At 52.4% G+C, this 25,803-nt stretch overlaps 6 protein-coding genes across 6 annotated transcripts; 3 read left to right on the plus strand and 3 right to left on the minus strand.

The window, feature by feature from the left end:
* Positions 1–1,257: 1,257 nt before the first annotated feature.
* J4E83_003627 (uncharacterized protein) lies at positions 1,258–2,481 on the minus strand (the record flags this gene model as incomplete). The annotated part of the gene is made up of 1 exon (XM_049330561.1): positions 1,258–2,481. The coding sequence occupies one exon, from the start codon at positions 2,479–2,481 to the stop codon at positions 1,258–1,260; it is 1,224 nt and encodes a 407-aa protein (XP_049189978.1).
* A 781-nt stretch (positions 2,482–3,262) lies between these two features.
* J4E83_003628 (uncharacterized protein) lies at positions 3,263–3,634 on the plus strand (the record flags this gene model as incomplete). The annotated part of the gene is made up of 2 exons (XM_049330562.1): positions 3,263–3,464; positions 3,528–3,634. The coding sequence occupies 2 exons, from the start codon at positions 3,263–3,265 to the stop codon at positions 3,632–3,634; spliced, it is 309 nt and encodes a 102-aa protein (XP_049189979.1).
* A 6,595-nt stretch (positions 3,635–10,229) lies between these two features.
* J4E83_003629 (uncharacterized protein) lies at positions 10,230–11,003 on the minus strand (the record flags this gene model as incomplete). The annotated part of the gene is made up of 1 exon (XM_049330563.1): positions 10,230–11,003. One exon carries the CDS (start codon positions 11,001–11,003, stop codon positions 10,230–10,232), a length of 774 nt encoding a protein of 257 aa, XP_049189980.1.
* Positions 11,004–12,719: 1,716 nt separating this feature from the next.
* On the plus strand, positions 12,720–14,378 carry J4E83_003630 (uncharacterized protein; the record flags this gene model as incomplete). Its single annotated transcript, XM_049330564.1, has 1 exon — positions 12,720–14,378. One exon carries the CDS (start codon positions 12,720–12,722, stop codon positions 14,376–14,378), a length of 1,659 nt encoding a protein of 552 aa, XP_049189981.1.
* Positions 14,379–18,339: 3,961 nt separating this feature from the next.
* On the plus strand, positions 18,340–20,071 carry J4E83_003631 (uncharacterized protein; the record flags this gene model as incomplete). The annotated part of the gene is made up of 4 exons (XM_049330565.1): positions 18,340–18,554; positions 18,601–18,714; positions 18,776–18,856; positions 18,907–20,071. The coding sequence occupies 4 exons, from the start codon at positions 18,340–18,342 to the stop codon at positions 20,069–20,071; spliced, it is 1,575 nt and encodes a 524-aa protein (XP_049189982.1).
* A 4,152-nt stretch (positions 20,072–24,223) lies between these two features.
* J4E83_003632 (uncharacterized protein) lies at positions 24,224–25,174 on the minus strand (the record flags this gene model as incomplete). The annotated part of the gene is made up of 2 exons (XM_049330566.1): positions 24,224–24,641; positions 24,927–25,174. The coding sequence occupies 2 exons, from the start codon at positions 25,172–25,174 to the stop codon at positions 24,224–24,226; spliced, it is 666 nt and encodes a 221-aa protein (XP_049189983.1).
* Between the last annotated feature and the right edge of the window lie 629 nt (positions 25,175–25,803).

Here is a 25,803-nt window from a genome sequence, read left to right on the forward strand (position 1 = left end):
CTTGCAGCAATTCGTCCGGACGTCCAGTATACGGACATCAGCCAAGCCAGCATTCTCGAGGAAATCCATCGCTTCGAAGCCCACCAAGTGAATGATATTGTCGCGCTTGGAGCCCCACGGAGGGTCTGCCGTAAGCCAGAGATCGAGAAATGGCGTTGAGACTACTGGATAAGGGCCCCCATTGAATCTGGGGTGTCGCACACCCAGATTTTTGAGATAAAGGATTGCGGCCTCAACATTATTGTTTTCGGGTTGGACCGTTGCTAATGTCTTCGGCCCACTGAGAATATTGTTCAGATCCTGTGCAAGCAACTCACCGTATGCTTCCGATACAAGCTGGCTGCAGGGTTGACTAGGGTCGGTTGGAACGTGAGTGGTGTCAACCTCTGTGGAGAAATCGAACTCGCATATGAAGGATGGTTTGTTGGAGCGTATCTGCAGCAGTGGAAGGATATCCAGATAGTGTTCGTTTCGATCATTGACTCCGGGGCCAAGATCAATAATGACATTGGCAAAGATCGGGCATACAGAGGTCTCGACGCCCCCCTCCACTAGACTGTATGCCTGGATGACCATTGCGAGGTATTCGTAGATGTGTCGTGCGTCCACCCGAAGTTGAAGTTGTTCGCGGTACAAAGCCCCAAACTCGCTTCGAAGCGTCCTCGAGACCTGAGTGAGGCCTAAGAATTGATGGCGGGTGCGATCGATCCGTAGGCCAGTGTGGCTGTCTTGGGGACGTTTCATATCCACGATGCCTTCGTTCTTGCAAAATGAGTAGACATTGTTCCGTAGCTCTTGAGTCAAATTAGCGCGAATTCATAGAGCAATAAGGTAAATGTTGCTCACCGCCAGGCAAGTCCATGAAGCTGTTGCTTCGGCGAGAAGTAGTCATTGAAGCCATGTCCTTGTCGGTCGTCATGTTTGCTGAATACTGTAGTGGAGCTGCTTCGTGTTGTAGCTATCGAGTTGAAAATCAGGTGGTAGGGCTGCTGGTTACTGTGCTGAACCCGGCCTGCAGTTATACTCGTGGAAGGAGTAGTTTGTCAATGCTTGACAAACTGCCAGAGCGCTTCCTTCTCTCTCTAGAACACTTGTTAGGCTCGACTTAGCCCTTCCTCGACGACCTGATCTATGATCCTGACTTGTGCACAGGCGGACAAACTCGGGAAGGTGAAAGGATAGAAAGGGCACAGTTAACGGAGTGATATTGGGCAGAGACCCAAACGTGATATACTAGGTAGCTGCTACCAAGCCTCGCTACATCGCCTTACCTTCAGGCGTGCTGTTCCAAGCATGTTCGAATTGTTGCCATCCGCCATGGGGTTCTTCGCACATCTTGAGATCGCTAATGACGAAATCGTAATACCCTTCAGCAGGAAGCTTTCCCTGGTTCACCGTCCCGCCCATGGCGATGTTGATAAGGATTCTGAAATCTTCCATACGTCGTGTGCCCTCTGGAATGCAGCCCTTCATGACTGGGTAGTTGTCGATGTACCAGATCATGCGCCCTCTCCACCCAGGTATGCCCTCTTCTTCGATCCAAGCGAAGCCATAGGTATGCGGTTGCCGTGCCAGGTCTGGAAGAGACGTCTTGACAACGCGATGCTTCTGTGCATCCTCGCCGGTGTAGGAGCCCCAATGTAGACACGAGTGGTTCTCCGTCTCGCCGTTCCAGCTCTCAGCAAGGTCGACCTCGCCGTCAGTCGGCCATTTAAACGGGTCTGCAGGCAGCATCCAGTATGCAGGCCATATGCCTGGTGCAGACGGAGGCAGACAGGTCGCTGTCAAGTAACCGCGCGGTCGCGACAGCGTCTGGTGTGAAGTCAAACGCGCAGAGGTGTAGCTGCCGTTCTGTACGAGGGCGCGCACGATCAGGCGGTTGTCGTGATGGAAAGAGTTCTCGGGTTTGTCCGTGTACATCTGCTTCTCGTTATTGCCCCAGCCATGGTCGCCGATCTCGTGCCGGAAGTTCTGCGACACGGGTGTCTTGATGTCGAAGGACGGCTTCCAGTAGACGCTCTGGCCCTGTGGTGGAGGGAGGTTCTGGGGCGGCGGAGGCTGCGCAGAGTTCGGTCGGTTCTGAGGAATAGGCGGGGGGCCGCCAGGCGCTGGAGATTGGGGCTTGCTACCCTGCGGAACGGGCGGCGCGAGGGGCTGCTGTTGCGGAGGCGGCGGGCCCCATTGCTGCTGAGGGGGTGCGCCCCATTGGTTCTGCTGTTGATTCTGCTGACCCCATTGCTGGTTTTGGGGTGGGAATTGCGGAGGATACTGGCTGCCAGAGTACTGCCCTGGATTTGGCGCGGGATAGCCTGGAGCGGGTTGTTGGTAGCCCGGGGGAGGCTGCTGGCCCGGATAGCCCTGTTGGCCCGGATAGCCTTGGTTCGGGTGGCCTTGCTGGTGATGGCCCCCGGAAGGCTGCCCAGTGAACTCCGAGAGCTTCGCCTTGCCCTTTGCTAGGAGCTTGTCGAGTGTGCCTGACATTGTGTCGCGATGCCGTGATACGAAGGAAGTCGCGGTGGGACGAAGGTTCCGCTTTGAGCCGAGCCGCCATGACGCAAGCAGGGCTGCACCTCCCCAAAAGCGCCGACGAACTCTCCAACAGCAACAACAACACGGATATCAGTATGAACAGCCTTGTCGCGACAACCTTCTTCTTCAAGGCCAGGTAGCCTCACTTCGAGAGATTAACACGCACGTGTTCTAGACCATCGCAACTAGCCAAGGCATGGATCTTCCTCGCAATGTACCAACCTCTCACGCTTAACCGTGCCTCCATCATTTCTTCGACTCATTGTTTCCCTCCTTCCTCCAATCAGTATCGCTCCTTCTCTGTCATTTTCTGATTCGTCATACTCACCTGTCGTTGGCTACAAACAGGCGTTCATCCACGTTACACCCGTGACGTCACATCTCACCACAACAACGGCTATTCACCCGAACAGCCAACCAGGCTTCCCATGGAAAGCGGGCAGGTTGCAGGCCTACACATCCACGGCAGCAGCTATGTGAAACAGGAAGTGCTGCCTGTGTTAACGTAGGCCCCGCGTCATCCCCGTGTTTTGGCAGCAAGCAAACTGTCTTAACGGAAGTCGCGCCTTGTCGCACTGTCGCACTGTCGCACAGGACCAAACACTGCATATCTGGCAGATACAGCCTTCTCTCTTGCACTCCACCACCCCACTATTCCCATCAACTACTCCACCTCAGACCTGTGATACTACACCACTCGCCCGCCATTACTCACAAGCCCAACCGAACCAACATGTCTTCCATCGTCAACGCCCTCAGCGATCTCGTCTCGTCCATGGTCGAGCTCGTCTGGTCCTTCATCACCACTGCCGGTGCGCTAGTCCAGAAAACGGTCCAGTTCGCTCTCAACTTCGTGCTGGAGATGATCGACCTCGTCGTTAACTTCTTCCGTGGTCTCGTGGACCTTGCTGGCGGTATCGTTAGCTTCGTACTCGGTAAGTTGGCTGTCGACATTTGACTCGCGCATTCGATCGATTTGGAAGCTAACAACACTATAGGCAACGTCCTTATGCTGGGCGTCGTCGCCGCCGCAGTCTTCGGCTTCCTCAAATACCAGCGCAGCCAGGGCAAACAGGTTACGGTCGGCAACAAGAAGCTGAATTAGCCTCACTTTCGCGAACTCAACCTCTACAACCTATGACGATCCAACTGTTGGTGGTCTAGGCCTTGGACATGGCTGGTACGGTGGCGTTGAGTTTCAGACGTCCCTACGAATGGCGAGAAATTGTATGATACCCCTTGGTGACGGCAGCGTCATGGCGCCCAGCGCGGAGAATTAATGGTCTAGCGCTTAATCATGTACCAAATCAAGTTGTCTTTACTGCTTTCCCCACCGGTCGCCCAATCTACGCTGATCCTTCCCGTGTCCCAGGGCTTACCCGTTTAGGCTCTGAATACATTCCCCAACATCACGAATAGAATTAATCTATTCGTCTGATATGTAAATATCGCTTCAATTCTCCGAAGCATTCAATTCTGCTCCACTCTGCATGTCAAGAGTATTGGCAAGTTGCCGTAATGCCGAACCTCAATCCCTTTGCAAAGAAGAGTTCGTCGTATCACCGTTTGTTTCATGGCGCCACCGATGGCGAAAGCGATGCATGCATCTCTCCAAGTTCTACACTTCGAGAGGAATGCGATGCAGACAAAGAGCTCTCGCTAGGTAAAGGACCTCGTCGGTCGCTTCGTTCGTGTCTCGTGCACGCATGTGGGTACATCTTTGTCGCATTTCTCGGCCTTTCAATCGGCCTCGGCTTCAGCAGACTGCTCAATATTGAACACGATATCGATGGATACCTTAGTAAGCTCTCCCCTGTTTCTTATCGATTTCTTGTCCCCCAGGTTGGTTGTTTGGCTCATGATTTGTTGCGATACTGACCAATCACCAGCGCCGTATGGGAGTCCGCACCGCAGGATCGAAAAGGTCGTCTGGTCACTCAATGAGAGTTTCGCCGGTGAACCTAGCGCTGAGACGGAGAAGATGTGGAAAAGCCTGATACCAAAAGGACGAGCGTTCGTCCAACATCCCAAGCTAGCGAAAGAGATCAAATCCATGTCCGTCTTCCATGAGCTGCATTGTCTAGTAAGCCCTCTTTCTCTATACCACCGCGGCAGAATCACCCCGCTAACAAGCAAAAGCACGGTCTTCGACAGATGTACTACAAAAAGTCCTACCTCCTCTCCAAACACCAACACCACGAATCCCAACGCTCACCACTAAGCCCGCCTCACATAAAAATCGAAACCACCTCCACCAGCCACGAGCACCACTCCACTCCCACATTCACACCAAACCCCTTCATGGAAGCCCTTCTCAGCTCCGGCGAAGAACACGACGATCCCGATCATATCCAGCATTGCTTCGAGTATCTGCGCCAGGCCCTTATTTGCGCTGCAGATACCAACCTGGAAGACACGAAGGAAGAGGTCGATGAAGATGGCGTGTTGGGGGTTGCGACGAAGGGATGGGGGACGGAGAGGGTTTGTAGGGATTTTGAGGCGGTCAAGGAGTGGGCGGTTAGGTGGAGGGTGGGGGATTATTGGGGGATTACTTGAGCGATTGGGTAGTGCTGTTGTTCTCATGATTGAGATGCTATGTCTCCCTGTCTATTTCTGGGCGTGTGGCGCGGTGGGTTTGTGTTATTGTAATGGGTGTATATTGGACATAGGGTATTTGGCGGGCATAGTGCAATGAAATTGTATCTATTATCGCTGATTAATGTTCTGCCCCCATATCGTCGCCAGACTCTCCATGTGGAATTCATGCGCCTACGCCGGCACATTTTGTCGGGCTTGCATCGTTACAGACACCCCCATACGTGCTCGACCTAGCCGAGTAGAAACGTTTGCATCTCTGGATTATTGAAGTCTCTTGCAAGCTCCTCCTCGTTGTACGAGTGGAGATCTCCCAGTAATTTCTCCACTGTCAGAGCTCCATTGTCGTTCTTGAACAAGAAGTTGAACCTGCCCGCATACATCTGTAGGCAATTGAAATAACCAATTCGTTCATAATGAGTGCCGTGATTTCGGAGCATCATTACAGCCATGAATCGAGCTTCGTCGCCTTGCGGAATTAACGCACAGGGGACTCGAGTCGAATCAAGAGAAAGGTCTGGTTCCGAATCCCAGCATGGCAGCACACTTGAATATACCTCGCCATCGTCACCAGTCGAAACTCGCACATGAAAACCTGCACGAGGCTTAGCGATATAGGGTAGCCCATTGACTACTACGCTTGACTTGTCGATCGAAAGCAATTCGCTTGCCGAGAAATAACGAACTTCGACCCAACCGAGCTTTGCCGTAATCTGAAGGTAGCGCGACCTCTCTAAACTTTCAGCATCTCTTTGCTGCTGTAGACCTTGTTCAACTTTAGATAGCTGGATGAAGCCGCTATGGTCCCAGACGTTGACTTGGAAAGTTGGCGAGATCACGGGCGCCGAGCTCTGGTAGCCGACAACACCTTCCCAGCCTAAAGGAGACCAGCTAGGAAAAGCCTTTCGCCGAAGGCACGGCGAATTGTGAAGCCAAGTTAACTCTATAGCCAAGGGTCTTCCCCCAAAGGTGACTCCCCATGTATGGAAGACAGGTCTTGAAGCCTTGCTAAGCGTATTCAAGACGCCCACTATGCCGTTCAGTGCGTCCGAGTTGAAGGTCAACGTGCGGCGCGTATATTCCACGAGAATATCAATGCCAAGGTACACCCCTTCGTCTTTCATGGGAAGAGAGCGAGAAAGGGTTCCCAGAGTAGGCCATGCGGGTTTAGAACCCATCTCCGCGTCGCAGTACACCTCTTTCCCAATATCACATACGTAAAAGAGCCGGGTATCCGTGAAGTATAGCCTGCGTCTTGATATGAAGCCCTCCTGGAACGTCCAAGCACGCGAGGACCAGACCGAATGATATATTTCAGTCATATCCCATTCGTAGCTTGTAATAAATCGTAGACACCCGACTGTGACATCATCATTTCCAAGGTGCTCGGAGTCTCGTCCAACCCCAGGCAGGCCATATGCTGAGTTCGCGCCCGCTGCTGCGATGAGCGTGAGATCTGCTGATGAGTATATATCACCCATTTGGTGTATCTGATCGTGCTTGTCTGCAGCGTTCGTTTGGTCGATGCACTAGATACCACATCAGCCGCCGTCTGCCGAAGACAGCACGCAATTAACGTACGTATTTGTCGACCCACAGATATCGATACCCCAGCATGAGTGTGGCATCGATACTGTTGTCGACAGTAAGTGGTAACTGGTTTAACAGTGTAGAAGAGCTTGGGGTGTGGGAGGTTTTTGACGTGCCCCAAACATATGAGAGAGCGACGAAGACGCAATCTTCTGGAGCTGAAAGTACGCTCCTTGTAATACAATCAATGACGCGAAGGTTCTTGAGCCCTTTTGTAAAGCGGACAGTGCAATCTGGATGCGACTCTTTGCATGCATCAATCCATGTCTTGGTCTGTTCGAAATCGACACGTTTGGGTGAAAGCTGTCTCTTGGGGGGTCTTGGAATAGCGATCCGATCGTATACAGTTAGATCAGGCTTCAACCCTCTGACAGTATCTCCCGTTGAGTACCAGAAAGTAATCGTTCCCATGAAGTCTGCGCTAGGCATAGCGGGTCTCCAGGACACTTCAGCAGATGTGTACTGTGAGCGGTGCACATCTATCACGGCTTGTAGGATTCGACAAGTAGGGCAGTGCCCGTCTGTCAGGGGTTGTGACAGATCATGAATGGTGAATAGCGTACCACCATCGCTTTCCCCAAGATTTGCGAAGTTGATAGGCGAACAACGCTCGCACATGGTGAAGCTGCTATGCGTCTCTTAAGGTAAAGATGAGGGATTCCGCTTTGCCCCAACACCAGAACAACGATACACTCAAAGTAGTGAGTGGCAGTGCATCAGCGGAGGGCTGGATCGTGCACGCCGCACAAAGAGAAAAATGTGAGGAAGGATAGCAGGATATATCGAGAGAAAAGTTGGTGGGGAAGGCTCGCAGGCAGCAGCAGCTCAAGCTGGGAAATGACGCCCCAGGCCATCTGCCGCTTTACCCAATCCGGACGAGGCTGAGCAACACTGATGATGTTGCATAGCCACCACGGTCACAAGTGCGTCATTGATCGAAGAAGCATCAAGTTCGCGAGAAAATTGTATTACGGGAAGAAGTATATTCTGAAGCGCAAAACTGTGTGCGAGGCTGTTTAGCCAAGAAGAAAGGTACGTCTCTCTGCGACTTGGTCCCAGGCACCTGGCTCTCCGGGTGGGACGAATTCCCATTCGTCTTGTTCGCCGTATGCATACTCTCCTTCCATGTTGATAGTATACACATAAGGGTGGCAGGAACCAATCCGCTCGTAGGAGTTTGCTTTCTGCTGGAAAATGAGCAACAAATATTTGGAGAAGATAGAACCCCAAGAACCAGAGTCGGTCTCAGGAGGCGTCATCGTAGCGCACACAACGGGTAACGCGATATCGAAAGTTGTCTCATCATCCAGGTCCAGCCGAAGGAATGGACTTTGCACTTCCGTGTTTGGCCAAACCTCCTTCTGATCCTTGACATCCTTTTGTCTGATAAAGGTAGTTCGGAGGAAGTAGTCGTTGCGGCACCAACTGTGAAGCTCGACTTGTACGACATCCGTCGTGATCTCTAGATATTGAGATCGATGAGGAACATCTCGGCAGTATGTATAGTCTAGGTCGCAGGTACCGTTGTCGAGTTCTTGATATCTTTCGCCCGACCAATACTTGATCATGAAGTGGGGTGTGACTTCTGGTACGTGGCGATGGTAGACTTGTCCTATCCATCCTAGGGTCGACCAGCTCGGGAACTCAGGAAGACGACGGGCGCTCCAGGGATGGTACCAATACAGAGAAATGGACGCGATGCTATCGATGGTGTGAGCATCGTTCGATCTTTGGGTAATAGTGAAAGGAACTCCCCAGATGTGATAGACCGGTGAACTACCATTCTTCAAAACGTTCAAAATACCGACAATAGCGTTTAGCATGTCGTCTTCATGCCCTCGCACCCGTCTCGAGTATGTGCACATGATGTTAGCGGCATCAAGCAGACTTGCAACTTGCGAACTTAATGCTGTTCTGACCTCCTTCATGTCGGCTACTCTTCTAGGGTCCCAACGACGATCCAAAGGGTTCGGAGTAGATTCAGGAATCCAAGGACAAGACTTGCAAGTGATGACCGCTTCGCGCTCTGTGAAGCACAGAAGTCTCTTAGAGAGATATCCTTCTTGTAATGTCCAAGCCCTTGAGAACCACGGGGAATGTGCAATATATTCTTGAGTGGTATTAGGGAACAGACAAAGCAGCCGGGAGCCTCCAACTGGCTCTTGAGCTGACAATGCTGTGCGATCTCTGCTGATGCCCACAAGGCCATACGAGGGGTCCACACCTGCTGCAGCAACAATGGTCAATTGCGCACTGGCATAGATCTGGTCCATTTGACTAATTTGTAATTCTTTATCGCAGGGATCGTCTTGATCGATACACTGGTCTGTCAGTTCATTCAAATCAAGTATTTGTGTCGTCTTACATATCTGTCGACCCATAAATACTGATACCCAAGTTCTCGAGTGGTCCTCACTGCGGCCTCTATCGTCGGCGGAAACGCAATTGCCGATCCTAGGACGTAGCTGTCTGCAAAAAGCCCACCCCATACGTACGAAAGTGCGACGAACGAGCAGCCTGTTGGTGCCACGACGACGGTGTTGTCAATACAATCGATGACTCGTAGATTCCTAAGCTGGGTCGATGATTCCGGCTTGCAGAAGCTGTGTGACGCTTTGCAAGCTTCGAGGTGTGTCCTGATTAGGGCGAGGTCAACGCGCTTTGGAACTACTGTGCAGAGGGCCGTCGCGCCCTCTCCGACAGACCTCCCACTCGTGAGAATCAGCTCTCCGATATAACCTCGTGTTGCTTCACATAAGCGTACGCATCCCAGGCAATCACCTCCAGATCTAAATTTTCGATCCCATTCTATGATCACCGTGGTTTGAGGATGAGCTTGTTGTAGAGTTCGTGTCAGGATAGCAGATGCGATGAGACGACAAAGCCGGCAGGACGAGGTCTGAAGATCTCCTAAAGTCGGTTTCTCATCGTGCCAGAACGATGCACGCTCCTTCCGCTCCAAGTGATCCCACGGAATGCTGGCACAGCGAGAACACAGATCTGCCGCCGAGTCTTCCATCTCGTCCGAAATCAGCCGCTCAAGGCCTCCAGCGCGTCAATGTCGTGCGTTGATGGAGCGGTACTGTTCATTATCAAGTATACGCCGAGCGTCGTTGAAAGCTGAGTAGACCGGTGTCTGATGCGTGAGTGAGGGGTAAGAAGAGGGAAGGCTGAAGGCTGAAGAACGAAGGCGATATCTGACCACCTGCGGCTAGCCTAAAGCATTCGAGGCGAGGTGCACCCAATCAGAAGGCGCATCAACACTACGAAGCGGGGTGTCTCTGCGATCGGTATGCGCAGTGGCGCTGCTTTGCACATCAGGCTCCGCTCAGTGACACCAGAAAGAAGATTGGGAAGTTGGTAGCAGTTCAAGCCACGAGAGATCTATATGGCAAACCAGCTCCTTTTTACCGGGAATTACTTGTATTCGATGAGTCATTAAAGTGTACAATAACCAAAAACTCTCTGAAAGTAGAAAAGAAGAGAACTTGGGCTTGGAGTGTATCGCGCATGCATCAAGGCATGTAAGGCGGCGGCGGTTCGCGCTCGCCCAGCTCAGTAGACACAGTTGGTGAGTAGTGCGGCGCCCCAGCATGTGCATGGCCGCCGTACGTCTCCCAGTTATCGTCCACGGTCTGACCAACACCATCCTCGCGCCCTGTAGCCATCTCGTATACCAAGCCTGGCGATGTCGGAGTAGCTCCGAATGCTGGCGTAGACACCGAGAATCCCGCGTTCCCATAGACGCCATATTGTGGTATAGGTGACAGACCAGGCGCAGGGCTAGCCTGTTCTGGTACGTCGTGTGGCCGCGAGCCGTTCGCAATGGGCATGCGCGATATCGTCGCAAAGGAATCGGTTCGTTGGAGAGAGGGCTCGATGATGATCTGAGGTTTTCGCTGCGGTACAGGCCGCCGCGGGATGTTGAAGCTCTGCGTGTGGGGAGGCGCGTGCGGTCGCGATTGAGGTTGGGCTTGGTGCTGAATTTGGGCCTGGGGTTGGAATTGAGGCTGGTATATCTGTGGTCGAGGCTGTGCCGCTACTGGAGCATAGCACGCGTACTTTTGCTGTGGTATCACGGGTTGCTGCTGTTGCGTGTGTGGATGGTGTTGAGGGCGGTGGTGGGCCTGAGTGTTCCAGCCATTCTGCTTTGCAGGATTGGCACCAGGAAATGTGTGATGGCGTCGCTGTTGAGCCTCTTCCTCAAGCTGCTCCTTTCCATTCTTCTTTCGGTAATGCCGGTGGATAAGGTATCCGCCTGCGACAATCTCAAGGCCGCCGAAGATCATGGTGTTGTTTAGCTTGCCGTAGCGACGAAAAGTAGCAGGGTCAGGGAGGGAAAAGCCTAAGGTTCAAGTCGGGCCTTGTCAAGCAGGTGAGGGAGGAGGAGACGGCTGAGGCCATGATAATATCGGAATTGTGCTCAGCCTCTATTGTCAGACTGAAGGAAGGAGCTATTGGTGCCGTATCCTCCGACGTGGTGGCTGAGTCGAGAGATGCAGCACCCGCAGCTGCCAATGATAATGCCTCGCTTACTCATTCCACTCGGTTGCATGCACCCCTGTCACCAAGTAGGAACGCCTGAAAGAGTCGAGATGGCTCTGAAAACGCAGGAAGGTAGCAGCCAGAGTTGCGAAGAATGCCACGGGAGAAATAAGCTGTTCCGGTCGGAGACCTGTCATCACTAAAGAGACCTGACCAAGGCAAAGGTGCCAACTCGGAGCTATCGCAGCGAGCATATGCTCAGCATTGACAGCCAGATGGCCTGCTGTCACGAACCCTCACGGTCGCAAGGTATTTCGTGTGAGTTTGGTACCCAAAGTCGCAGAGAGAGCTCAGCTGAGGCCGACCTGAGCCATGCGATTGACGATGCGAGAAGTAGTGAGATCTGGTAGAGGCGAAGAGCGTCTTGCATCCAAAATACGAGGATGGTTTCTTCACACCAGGGCCTTCGGCATGGTCCAAAAACCTTGGAACGCGTCGGGAACGACCAGACGCGTGAAGTTGGTGTATGTATGTCCTGGACTTATTCCCCATGACCTTCGGTGAAGATGGCCCGAGCGGCACTTCCGCAAACTATAGAAATCATGATGCAATTGCTGAATCAGCGCACGACTTCTAACTCCGCACACGGCACGCGCGGACGGCAGACGTCACGTCCGCATGCCCTTATGCACAGCGAATGCGGTCGAAGCTAATAAAAACAAAGATACGATGCCGATACGATGGAGCAGACAAGCATCATACCCCGGATCTTCCGGATCGATGGATGCGCGAAATCGCTGCAAGGGGAACAGCGAGAGCGACACCGAGCGTATAGCATCTGACTTTCGAATTCAACGTACATTCTCAAATTGTTGACGCTCGTCATCGACGCTATCCTCTCTCCACATACCGATCGAGGTACCAGACGCTAGAGGGCAACGGCCTTCGCATCCTGGTCTTCGGCACATTGGGTCAGCCGTTATGTGACAATCAGCTAGTGATCGTCTTTCACGGATGAACTGGGAAGACTAGTCGTTTTTTCGCAGTAATGCTTAGCCGTTTAGTGCCATCGATCGACGGACGGCTTCATCACCAACCTCTAGTCCACTACGGCACGGCGCAAGGTTTAATGCCCGAGGATAAATGGCTTAGTCAAAGGGAGTGCGGGCAATCAGGGCTACACGTCCGGGTTCCGCATTAAAGAATGAGCTTACGGTATAAAAGCTCGTCCTGCGTCGCGATTGACCACATACTCAGCCGAGTAGCTACCAATCTCAGTCAGCGTCATGTTACTACCCTCTCTCATCGCAAGTGCTCTTACACTCTCGGGGACGGTTGCTGCGCTACCTCAATCTCAGCCGTTTCGAGAAGTCTTGCGAAGCAGACAAAGTACTACGAGTAATGGTTTGGAGGTGGACCTAGGCTACGAGGTCTATCAGGGTTCCAGCAATGCAAGCACAGGTATCAATAGCTGGAGAGGGTATGACTTTTTCGTGATTTCAGATGACTGCAGCTAACACATGACTTCAAGCATCCGCTTCGCTGCATCACCAACAGGTAGTTTACGCTGGCAACGACCCCAGGCTCCAGCCGTAAACCGGACTTCGCCAATAGCTGCGGATGCCTACGGATCGCAATGTCCACAAATCGGTCAAAGCAATGGAATGCCGAGTGCACCGCCGGACCCGGACTCACCACCACTCTCAGAAGACTGTCTCTTCCTCAATGTCCAAAGCCCGGCAAACGCGACGAATCTTCCTGTACTCGTGTGGATCCACGGTGGTGGCTATGGCGCTGGTAATGGGCGACAAGACTTCACCGATCTCCTCACGACGACCGGGAACAAATTTGTTGTCGTATCAATCCAGTACAGGCTGGGGCCTTTTGGCTTCCTCGCGTCTGACGAAGTATACCGAAAGGGCGTCGTGAATGCGGGACTATTGGATCAATTCTTCGCTCTCCAATGGGTTCAGACATATGTCAGCCAGTTTGGTGGCGACCCATCAGCTGTCACTATATCCGGCGAGAGTGCTGGTGGCGGCTCAGTCATGCTACATGATATGGCCTACGGTGGCTCTCTAGGCGACTCGATGTTCCGCAGTACTATCGCGGCATCACCATACTTGCCTAAGCAGTACGGCTACAAAGACTGGATTCCAACGCAGAACTACTACGCTTTCGCCGATCGCGCCGGCTGCATGATCAACGCATATGGTAATGCGACTTCCACCATCTTCGACTGTTTGCTATCGCAAGACACGGAGACGTTGCAGAACGCTTCCAGCGAAGTGGAAAGCACTGCAACATTCGGCACCTGGGCTTTCCTGCCGGTTACAGACGGAGTGTACGTTCAAGATGAGCCAAGCAGTCAGCTTCTCGAGAAGCGTGTGAACGGACGGAATGCTCTGATCGGAAATAATGCGAACGAGGGCCCTTCGTTCGTACCACAAACCATAACCTCTGAAGACGACTTCACGGCGTGGCTCCGCAACAACCTGCCCGAGTTCACCGACTCCGACATCGCAAAGGTTCTTCGCTACTACCCCATCAGTGACGCCGCGACCACTTCCAACGCAGATAAGTTCGCGACGAACGGCGTGACCGGACCCAGCGCGCTCGACCAAAGCTCAATAGCAACCGGACAGCAACAGCGTGCCAACAACCTCTACGCCGAACTGACTTTCGTATGCCCGTCATACTGGATGGCGGAAGCGTACACCGATGGTGATCGCACATCATACAAGTACCAGTTCAGTGCCCTCCCAGCCACCCACGGCGCTGATGTGGGCGTATACTTCGGACCATTAGGCGGCAGGCCAGACGTAAGCACCGACCTCCAACGCGCCTTCATGAACATCTGGGGCAACTTCATCACTGAGGGCACCCCGTCGATTTCTGCTTCCGTTGCAGCTGGCTCTTCTGGCTCGTCAAACGGATCGGTAGCCACCAACGATGCTACTCAATGGCCAGCTTTCACGATTGCTGAGCCATATCAACTTGATCTTAACCAGACGGGTGGTGAGTTAGCTTTGATGGTTAGCTCACCGGTCAACCTGACTTATCTGACTGAACCGGGGCTGATGAATAGCTTTACGCTGGTGAATGCGTATACATGGGAGGCTGGGCGTGGTATGAGGTGTGATTTCTGGAGGAGTGTTGCTGATACTATTCCTGCATAATGTTGTCAGACTAATTACGTAGACAATTCTTGTGTTGAATGAAGGTACAAGCGAAGTCCATAATCATCTTCAATTTATCCTTCCGTTCTCTACACATCCCCTCGATCTCTGATCATCAACTTATCGACACATCTCCATATACACCCTGATCTTTGTACGCTCAACCACTGGGCGCCTCCGTAACGGTTACAACTACATTACGCCAATTCATTCCCGGAAAACCGACGAGATTAGCCCAATGCTGTCCAGGGATTTCAGTCTCGCCTTCCGACGCAATAGCTGTAAAGGCCTCATGTGTCAGATAGACGTGAAAAAGATGGTTTGTACGATCGAGCGTGTCAACGTAGCGCGTGTACGTCAATCGAGACACAGACTTGATCGCATAGCCAAGCCAAGCGCTATTTCGATCTTCAGGTATGACTCGGCGAGGTGGACAAGGGAAGGGCGTATGGAGGAAAACCCGCAGTAAAGGAGACCTCGCATAGAGCCGAAGCAATCCAGCTAGTTCAAGCGACACACCGTATTGTCGGGCCATGATGCGTAAATTGCCGCGCGCCTCAGTATTACCTGGGAAGAAGTCTGCGATGTACGGATCTACGAGATGCATCCCGATTACTACCGTCGACTGTCGCTCGAGTAGTGGTAGGAATTCGCGCCGAAGCTTTCGACATGTTTGAGAAAGGCCGAGTGTGTTGCGCCCGCTTGAAGTCCAGCAGAGCGGCTGTCCAGGTAAACAGTGCTGCATGTGCGGATTGAGGCTGAGTGTGCCAAAGTTAATGCTGCGGGGCTGGGCGAGGTGCTGGTAGATTTCGTTGCGCACTTCTGCATCAAAGGGTTAGTACGCGCGACGCACTAGGGGAGGAGAGGAGACATACCGCCAGGCAGTTGGAGAAGTCGGCATATCGATATAGGGATGTCTGAAGTACTCTGCATCTTTTCGTGGATGAGCAGTCCCGGAGTAGATATCGCGTAAGGAGCGGGGATGGGATAACCGAAGCCAAAACGGGGCGAGATTGTGGACTGGAGCAAGAGAAGGTACAGTGGCCACTGCCTAGGCATCAGCACATCACGTGCAGAGGATCCAGTCCGAGTGCAGACCACTTCCCGCAGGGGGCACCGATGTCTGTTCACATAGTATCGACTGGGACGTCTCGCCCATCTAAGGCAACAGGTTAGACTAAGGAACCACTCGACAGCTGCAGGAGTGTACGTTAATCAAAGTCAGGGGGTGCATTTAAGGCCACACATACTCCGATCATTTAGGGTCACATCCCATCAACACCAAGACTTCTTCACGTGAAAATGCTCTGACACGAATGGTTACGAAACGACTGGTCCAATTCCTGGAACAAAATCATTGTTGCCGCTTCAACCACCGCAGATGAGCAAGAGAGTGTCATCGGCGCAGCAATCTGGCAACGCCAAGGCGACGACGCAGGCGCGCAAAGAATTGTCCCAGAATGGGCCGAACCCGGTACATTTCCCGTCCTGCATTCAACACACAACCGCGTCCTAGACCCGTCGAAGAAGACAATTTTAATCGAAGCCGCACCGTTCACTAAACACTACTGGGCCAGATCGTGCGCGACTAATTGGTACCTGTCGCTGTGCTGCGTGGATCCTGACGTTAAGGGTCGTGGGGCCGGACGGCTGCTAGTACGGTGGGGGCTGGATCGTGCCGAGGCTGAAGGTGTTAAAGCGTTTGTTAAAGCGTGTGTAACGGCCGATGAGTACTCGGATAAATTCTACCAAGACTGCGGATTTGTTGAGGTAGTGGGGACTGCGAGCGAAGGGGAAGGAAATGCGCTGGGGAAAGACGACGTGAAGGGTGGAAATATATTGTTCATGTGGGTCCACGATGCTGAAACCGCCGGAGGGATGTCTCGATAGGCTGTGCACCTTATAGAGGAATGCGGCCGTTATTGTCTCCGGCTAGCTGGCTCGATCTCCGGGTAATCGCATGCATCCTTGATGACGCATATTCGACGGTCCCGACGTATGGCCTGATACATCTACTTAGGCAGGTGAAGTTGTCCGGGCTGATGTGCATCGATTCCTTCTGGGACAGGTTCACGCTTCACTTCAAAGTATACGTCCTTCCGAATGAAAAGCTCTTGAGTGCTGTGCTGACTCCTCCGATTGGATTCTCGTGTACTCATGCGATCCAGGTTGCCCCTCATATCATTTGTTCCGAAACTGCTTTCTGCAATATAGGGCTTCCTGTTGATACTGACTGCACCTTCGCTAGCATGTCTTCGTTTTCGTGATGTAACGCTTTGAACACGATCGAATCGAGACATGGGCAGACTTTCGCTGTGGTCGGACTGCGTAGTACTGTGATGTACGCTCGACATGTGGCCGTAACCGCCTGAGTCTGGAGAGCATCCAACGCCTACTTTCTGACCACTGCCAGTGTCAAAACTGCGAATGAAGGAGTTGAGGCACGGTAGAGTTCCAGCTATGAGTGAGACGCAGAGCTGGGATTGCTGATAGATCAACGCTGTTGTCCGCTCGACGCCGGGATTCTCGCCACGTAACGAGCTTCTCCAAGTTCGGTAGAACAGGCCGGCAAGCATGAGAAGCGGAAGCCTTAGCGAAAAGACCCCCAGTATCTCCAACTTGAGGGTAGTCTTCATCTGAAGGTCGCGACATAGATATGTAGGGACAAGGGCCAGCGCTAAGTCGGTTAGTCCATCCGTGACGATGATGACCATGTAGCGAGTCTCGATACCATGGCAGACATCAGAGGCTTTCCTTGGCGACAAGCTCTCTTTGGTGCAGCTGGCTGAGACTAGCACCGCGGATACTAGTGTCCACGTTACGATGATCCCGATGACCACATTACATATTGCCCAAGCGCGTTTCATGTCGCGCGTGAAGAGGCGTCGTACCAGCAATACCAACGCAATTTTGGAAAAGCCGAGAGAAATGTAGATAAAGACTTGACCATGTGAGTAAGTCTGTGGATGTGTTAGGGAAGGTTTCGCGCTGGATAGGGTCGCCTTACGGTGGCCATCCGCGAGTACTGCTCGCTGTCAAGACGTCCAAAAGCTTGTGCCAGGCCAGATGACAGAGAAACGAGGAGTAGCGAGAATTGGGTAACGCTAGCCACCTGTTATTGTTAATCTATTGACGCAGGTAGTTTCATGCTGGGGGCAGCCCTACCTGCGCAATCAGCATCGCTAGGTCATCTAGTCCCAGCATACGCCGTCTGATGAAGATCCGTGTGAGAAATGTGAGGCTAGTGTAAATGAATGCGAGAAGTGCGACGATGTACAAGATCCCACTGCGATCGTCAGGCGTAATCCGCGCCCAGCGGTTGCCGTCTTGCGCCGTAGCGGACATGCTGGAGTTTGGAGATACGCGTGAGCGTCGATTTTGGCTGGTGAGCCATGGCTTCGACCATGGAGTTGAGAGCGCTTGATACAGCCCTTCGACTGTGCCGCAGCCATCTCACTGTCATCGCGTCTGTGCTTACCTATGCGAGGGATTGCCCGTCTCGTCTCTAGGAAGCTGGATGAGCCAGCACTGGGCGCGTAGCCGAAACGCCTTGCGCAAGCGAGCCGCACTGACAAGGCACCCGGATTGGCAGCATGTCGCAGAGGTGCGAAGGATTGAAGTTGCATTGCGGCTCGAAGGCCGCTTTCCCCCACCGAGCGGCGTGCTAGCCTCCATTGAGCCTTGGCCGCCCCCGAGGCCCGTTCCCTGCATCGTCAACGTGCATTTACCCATCACGTTCTCTCGGTTTTTTCATCTGACCGCTGGCCGTCGGCTTGAGCCGCTGCTTTCAGATCTCTTCTGTACTGTTGAGGCAGGTGCAGTTGCGCCATCTGCCGCATCCTTTCTGATGTTACCGAGGCATGCTGCACTCCAGTCTCTGTGCTGATCGTGTCACACAGTGAAAACTTTAAGATTCGCGCTCATTCTCTTCAATTTTGACTCTACACACCTCTTTCTAATCATGTCGGAACTCAAAAATCGGGCTACTACCGTAGCCCAGCCTCTTGAGAACGAGTCGCAACAGGATGGCATCGCTCCAGCAAAGAGGGGGACCGCTGGCGACCAAAAGGACATGTATCGTATGGGAAAGCGACAGGAGCTGCGACGAAACTTCGCTTTTGTGTCGATATTCGGATACAGCATGGTGTTGATGGCGACATGGGAGACCATTTTAACGTGGGTATGCATGAACCTTTGATCTGCACTGTCTGACATCCAACAGAACTCTCATCATCCCATTGACCAATGGTGGCACCGGTGGCGCCATCGTCATGTTCCTCGTCACAGCGGTGGGCATGGGCTTTGTCATTGTCTCAATGGCTGAGATGGCTTCAATGTGCGTAGCGGCCCGTTGCTGGGATCTGCTCGACACGAACCAATCGCTGACGAAAATGAAGGGCTCCTACTTCCGGTGGACAGTATCACTGGGTGTCTGAGTTTGCGCCAAAGAAACACCAGAAGTTCTTGAGTTACCTCGTGTAGGCTTCCCCGTCTATATCTACAAGGCTTGTCACTAACCGGGTACCAGTGGTTGGCTTTGCGTGCTGGGTTGGCAGACCGGAATCGCATCCATCGCCTTCCTTGCTGGTGGTCAGGTCCAAGGACTTATTATCCTCAACAACCCCAACTACGTCCCCGAACGATGGCACGGCACCCTCTTGGTCATCGCGGTAGCAACCTTCTCGATCCTGTTCAACACACTCCTGGCTCGTAAGCTACCTCTGGTCGAAGGCATCGTCCTAGTCCTACACATCTTTGGGTTCTTCGCTATCTTCATCACCATGTGGGTACTTGGGCCGCGCAGCCCATCCAGAGAAGTGTTCGGTGGATTCCAAGACAACGCTGGATGGGGTAGTGTGGGCCTGTCTGTGTTGGTGGGACAGCTCTCGCCAATCTTCTCTCTCCTGGGTGCAGATGCTGCTACCCATATGTCGGAAGAATTGAAGGACGCATCGCACACACTTCCCCGTGCCATGATCTGGACAGCAGTCGTTAACAGCAGTTTGGGTTTCCTCATGCTAGTAACCTTCTGCTTCTGCCTCGGCGACGTCGAAAGCGCCATCATGTCGCCGACCGGGCAGCCCCACATCCAGATCATGTACAACGCTACGCAGTCCATTCCAGGGGCTACAGCTCTGGCATCGATCACGACTATAATGGCCGTGTTTGGATGCGTCAACAATGTGGCAACATGCTCGCGCCAGCTCTTCGCCTTTGCTCGCGACCACGGCGTTCCCTTCAGTGCCTTCCTATCCCGAGTCCGACCAGGCTGGGATATCCCTCTCAACAGCGTTCTTGTGTCTTTCGGTATCGCCATTGGTCTCTCCCTCATCAACATCGGCAGCACCGTGGCATTCAACTCCGTCGCATCGCTGGGCACGTGTGCTCTCCTCTCGTCCTACATCGTCAGCATCTCATGCATGTTCATCAAGAGATGGAACAGAGAGCCCCTCCTCCCCTGCAAGTTCTCGCTCGGTCGCGCCGGTATCTGGGTCAATGGCGTGTCCGTTGTGTATCTGTGTGTAGTGTTGGTGTTCGCCTTCTTCCCCACATCCCCCCACCCAACACCTGATCTGATGAACTGGAATATCCTCATCTACGGCGTTGTCGTGGTTTTCTCTCTTGTGTACTTCTTTCTCAAGGGGCGCAAGGTGTATGTTGGGCCTGTCGAGTATCTCAACAAAGATCTTTGAGGGGCAGGCTGAAGGTGGGAGAGTCTAGAACAAGAACAATTGAGATGATTGCGTGTCGGGTAGTGTTGCTACTGCCATAGCATGGACTCGGACTCGGCATCCAAATATCAGAGATGTACCATTCTATCATGTGATGTAATGATTTGCGCATGTCCACGTGCTCCAGGGCCAACTCATGCAAAGGAGATCGTCACTATGCCTCCTACTTGTTGAGCGTCGCGCCTTTGATCGTTTCGTATAACGGCTTCTACGATTCCAGGCTTCACGGCAACGGCGCAGTTGCCGGGCCTACGATGGACATTACCGGTAGGTCCTTACAAAGATTCAAGCCCTCCACCTCATCATTACTATCGGCGCGTCGGGGAAGTTCACGGCTTGGAACAGCGTCATATGGAAGCACGTGTCTGACAGTGATATCGATCAGATCTGGTGGTATCGGAACTTGACCGAGGCCGATTCTCTGCAACCAGTCCCCCATATGGACTAAATAATCACTTCGGAGTATGTCGTCGGCAGTGTAATCTGGCTTGCAAATCATCCACGGTTCTTTCACCAGAGAGGTGATCTCCAAGCGCAACTGAGGTTTGATGATGAGTCGAGGGGTTCTGTACAGCACAGATGTAACAGCTTCCTCGAAGAACTTCTTCCAGGTGTCGTTGGATCGTACGTCAATGAGACTGTTGAGGCAGCTCATGTCTTTTCTGTATACATTCCCAAATTCGATGACAAGTTTAGGTGCAGCTAATAGCAGCCGAATTAGAGGAGCGAGCTCGACGTTGTACTTAATACTCGATGGGCTCAATACCACGGTGCCACATGCTTTCTCAAGGTCGGCAAAGAAGACATCCACAAACTTTTCCAGGGTAGCGACGTCTTCAACAAGCGTGGAAATGTGCTGACGATGCATTGGAAGAAACTCATCGCGGACTTGGCGACAAACTTGAGTGAGGCCGAGTGTCTGCCGTCGAAGCATTGACCAACGGAATACCAGATTTGGTGTTCGACTGAGCAGGCTTGCCGAGTAAGGCGGAGGTATGAGTCGGACCTTTGTTGGGATTGCATCGATGAGATGCGTGTAGATGTGATTGCGAAGTTCTACGACCGCCCCAGATGTTAGTGTGTTTCTTGACTAACATCAACGACGGCGAGTACTTACCTCCGGGTAGTTCTAAGAAATAGCACCGCATCTTGCGCAGCGTGCTTGACTGTGGCTGGATGTGTTTTCCACGTCTCGTAAGCTCGACTGGGACAAGGAGTAAGTCTTGCTCGCTTGTGAGCTTGAAGATTCGGATATGCGGTAATTATTATATTCTGCGACGACAGCCAGCACGACCGGCAATGAGGCTGGGGACAATCTGTAGAAGTACTCGACGTAATCCTATTGTCGGCTGCGAAGATCGAGTATCCTTTCCCGAATGCGGTAGGTGAAAAGGAGATGAAGGCGTTTGCGCAGATGAGCAACGGTTTGCGCTATTTGCTGACTCATCATCCGACTCTCCGCCGTTGCCTAATCGGGATAGCGCGCTCGCCTTTACCGCGCGTTACATCCGCCTCGTATTTCCACTTGGGAATGCGCAACTCCTCTCCTTACGATCGCGAACGGGGGAACCTGCGACTGTCGCGAACATGGTAGACATAACACCTGAAGGTGACGTCGCGACACCTGCACCGATAAGCCACCTTCTTGAGCTACCTGGAGGTAAACATTGTCTTCCAAAGTTGGAGGTGCATTGCTAACGATAGCAAAAGAGTTGCGCAACCGGATCTACAGCTATCTCATTGATGTCTCAAACACGAAGGTTGTACGTAGCGCATCCCAGGTCCAAAGCACCTTGCAATGCATACTAACAAGCTTTGCAGTCGACAGTCAAGGTGGCTCGTTTCTCAAATCCGTCGAGCTTCGCTCCAATTGAAGCCATGCTTTTCGACCCACATCTACCGATAGACTTCTCGAAGTCGGCAGCCAAGAGAGAGCCTCACGAAGCCTATTGGCAAAGCTCTCGACCCCTTGCGCTCGGCTTTACGCAAACCTGTCAGCTTCTCCGTCGCGAATTTCTTCCAATATATTCGGGAAGTATGCCTCTTTGTACCGAAATCGCTGGTATAGACTTCTATGATTGTATCGAGAGACTCGAGTGTGTACTCGGTGGCTGCGACGCAGACATAGTTCGTGAGATCAATTCCGGGTCCCACGACTACCTCGGGGCTCTCGACCCGCTTTACTTCGTTCGCAAATTCCCCGGCCGACTCCTAGACTACCGTATTGAAGGTCAAAGGACATGGGTATCCAACCCAAGGGCAGAAAAACGACCGCAATGGATCTGGGAGTACTGCATAATTTCGTCAAGCACTCGACTTGTCTTCCACATTGAACGACCTCACTGCAAGATCATCCTCAAGTTCAAGGTGCTGGCCTTCGAATCTTCGCTAGATCCTGGTATCACTAATCCCTTTCCCGGAAGCCATGAGCTGTTGACGTGGGCGAAGGAAGTGGATCTCTTCGACAGTTATGGTCATTCCTACTACGTGCTCGGTCAGACTCGCGTGTCTGCTCAGCCGGAGAATTAAAAGTCCTGGATCGACGTTGAAGAGCTCAACGCTGTAGAGGATGGCCTTGAAAGGATAAGAATTGAAAAGCTTAGTGGTGAAAGAGAGGACGTCGAATGGTCAATATCCTTCACCCAAGCTTCAATACATACATTCACACGGTGCCTTCACAGTCTCTACTATCAGGCACGCACACACTAGAATACTGTACTTGCGACTTCTCTCATTTGTAGGAGCATCTTTTCATCTATGTTTTCGATGTTGCGAAAGCTGTAAGTGGCTCGTTTCACTCTACGTCATCGCAGTACTATGGGTGAAGCGTATAGCAATCAGAATATGGCGTCCCAACGCACAGACCAGGGCTGTGGCTATGTTAGGATCTCAAGGGAAGCATGAGGAAGGTACTGTGAAAGTAATATCGTACATTCACCACCTGCATCGTGTATCAACAGCCATTCAATGACGTTTCCCTATTTAACCCCCAGATACTTAAGGCTTGACTCCTCTTCCTCGTCGTTCAATCTCATACGAGCCACCCCAATCCTCAACCAGAAGCCAAAGTTACAAGATGACTTCACACATTCCGCAACCTCAGTCACGCCTACTCCAGCTTCCCGGAGGTAAGTAGCCTCCAGCATGACCAATTTCAGAATCGCTAATGACATCCTTCACAGAAATCCGTAATGAGATATACGAATACCTGATCGTCCGACAGCGGTACATACACTTCAAACGACCTACAGCAGATGCAAATACTGTGACGCTCCGTGCGTCGAATGATCAAAACACCCTCAGGATAGCTTTGGGCCTAGTCCACACCTGCCAGCAGCTCCGCAAAGAATTCCAACCCCTTCACCTCAAAGACGTCCATGCAACGGTGAACATTCCCGATATCAACGAATTCATTGCAGACTTCATACCGATACCAGCGACCTGCACGAATACGCTGTATATAAGAATACCACGGTCCTACTACACGGTTAACCTCATGGCACTTCTCCGCTTCCAAAACGCAGCTACATCTGTTAAGATTAACCTTCTGGACCCTTATCGGGCCCCTGATGTTTTCGACCCTATGCACGCTGACCGCGACGTAGACCCACACCATAGCTTCTTTTGCTTTCTCACAGCCGTTCTTATTGCCCTTGAGAGGACGGCGGCTTGGCGCACATACTTTCGAGACGCGATTGTCGACATGACGGTGGATCATGCCGAGCATTTCTCTTGGACCATCAAGGTCAAGAAGGATGCAAAAGAAGAATGGATGCCTTGGAACGCGGCAACGTCACGAGAGAGCTCGTCCAGGCAACACCTGGCTGCTGCTTCGATGTGGAAGATGAGGATTGGAATGGGCCATATCATTATGCCAAACGTTGTTGTGGCTTCTGATTAGGTCGGTGGGCGTACTCAAAGCAATCTGTAGTGGGCTGAGGATGGGAGAGGTTCCTGGGCCAAAGGCAAGGAAGTTCGAGATGCAGGCGGTTTGTTGAGGCTTGTAGTAGCTACAAGACGAACGTCATACCCACGATGAATTAAGTATCAATAACCTTCCACGCTTTCATACTCCGTGATGTCAATATTGAACCACGCCCCACCCCAACCCCCCTACATCGCCCCATGAACAATCGCACTTATCGCACTATAATCAGTCCCGTACCCATCATCCTCATCATCGATATCAAACCCCCTATTACCTTTCACCGCCCACATCACCTCCTCAAGCATCTCCTTCTCCTTCATCGCTTGGGTCATTCTCGGCTGCTTCTCCCTGCCATTCTTGTAACCCTTCTCCCAATGATAAGTCGGATGCTGGAACAGCACTTCCAGCTTATTCTTCCGACCCTCCGGTCTTGTAACAGCTCTCAGAACATCGTAGTAGTCTTCTTGCTGTGCAGCGTTGATCGCGCGACGCAAGTCTAGGGTTTTGAGTTTGGGTGCGCTGACGGAGATGACGGGGTCGTCAGCCATGGGCTTGAGATTGTCTAGGTTCAAGCTGCCTGTGCGGCCGTTGTGGCCGGTAATGCTGAGCGAAGTGATGTTTGGGCATGCTGTGAGGATGGGTGGGATGCACGTCCCTGTGATGAGAAGAGCCGAATCAAGCCGCAGGGTCTTGAGGTTTGGGCACGCGCGTGCGAGTCGCATCACCGCATCGTCGGTGATGGGCATGTTCGTTTTATCAAGACGCACGCCCAGTCCTATTTTCTCCAATTTGGTACGAAAAGCTTCGTCAGCTGTAGCAATCGCGTCAAGATGCGCGCTGTCACGTGAGTTAGCCCCACCGGCAAGGTCCGGGAACGCATTCACCTACTCCTGCACCACGAAGTCTGGCCCGAACTCGATTTCTTTGATGCCGGCTGTGAATCCCAACTCCTCTGGTTTCCATTCGTCAAGTATGTTGAACACGCGTTGCACTTTCGTTGGCTTCTTGCCAGTTGATGTACGTGCTTGTCGCGCGTTGAGCCCGGACTTTTGTTCCTGGCGCTTTTTGGCTCGCTCGGCTTTCTGCTCGTCGGTGCGGCCCTTCCATTGTCGCTTCGCTGGGGCTGCAGATTCCATGGCGCTCTCGGTATTTCGATGGGTATATGAAGTCCACTATTGATCTATCGTCTAGGTGGGAGAAAGGCGTTGGCGCTCAGATTGGGCACCGAGGAACGCTACCTTATGTGAGACGGAAGCTCAGGCCATTGCACTGCGCAATCGAATGAGCAAGGGGTTTACACCCTTGAACGTTGATCAACACCCATGACAACGTCTTTGTATGGAACAAAATCCCCTCATTCTCGGTTCCGGGCTCTCCGATCGAGATGATGAGGGGAACCATTGCGACGGCCGGAACAGGTCCCAGGCGATAAGCGTCAACTAGACACGCGCCTTCCTACGTAACTCTACCAACAACCATTCTCTATAACACGGCGTAGCCCACACATCGACATCGCAGGTCCTGATTTCGTACCAATGAATCATCATTCGTATCGTGTCACCGCCGAAGCAGCTGCTATATGCTACCTGACTCTCGCGAGCCCTCATCACCAATCTAAAGAAACAAGAACATAGAGCCATACAATTACACATGCCCACCCATCCATCTTATGCTGAAACCCAACGCCAAAACACCTCAGTGATTAAAATGTAGTAGGAGATCCGTCAGTGGTATAGAACAATTCGACCAATCCAAAACGCCAGTG

This window comes from Alternaria metachromatica (genome assembly GCF_023757995.1).
Source record: "Alternaria metachromatica strain BMP 0045 chromosome Unknown scaffold_6, whole genome shotgun sequence".
Taxonomy (NCBI): Eukaryota; Fungi; Ascomycota; class Dothideomycetes; order Pleosporales; family Pleosporaceae; genus Alternaria; species Alternaria metachromatica.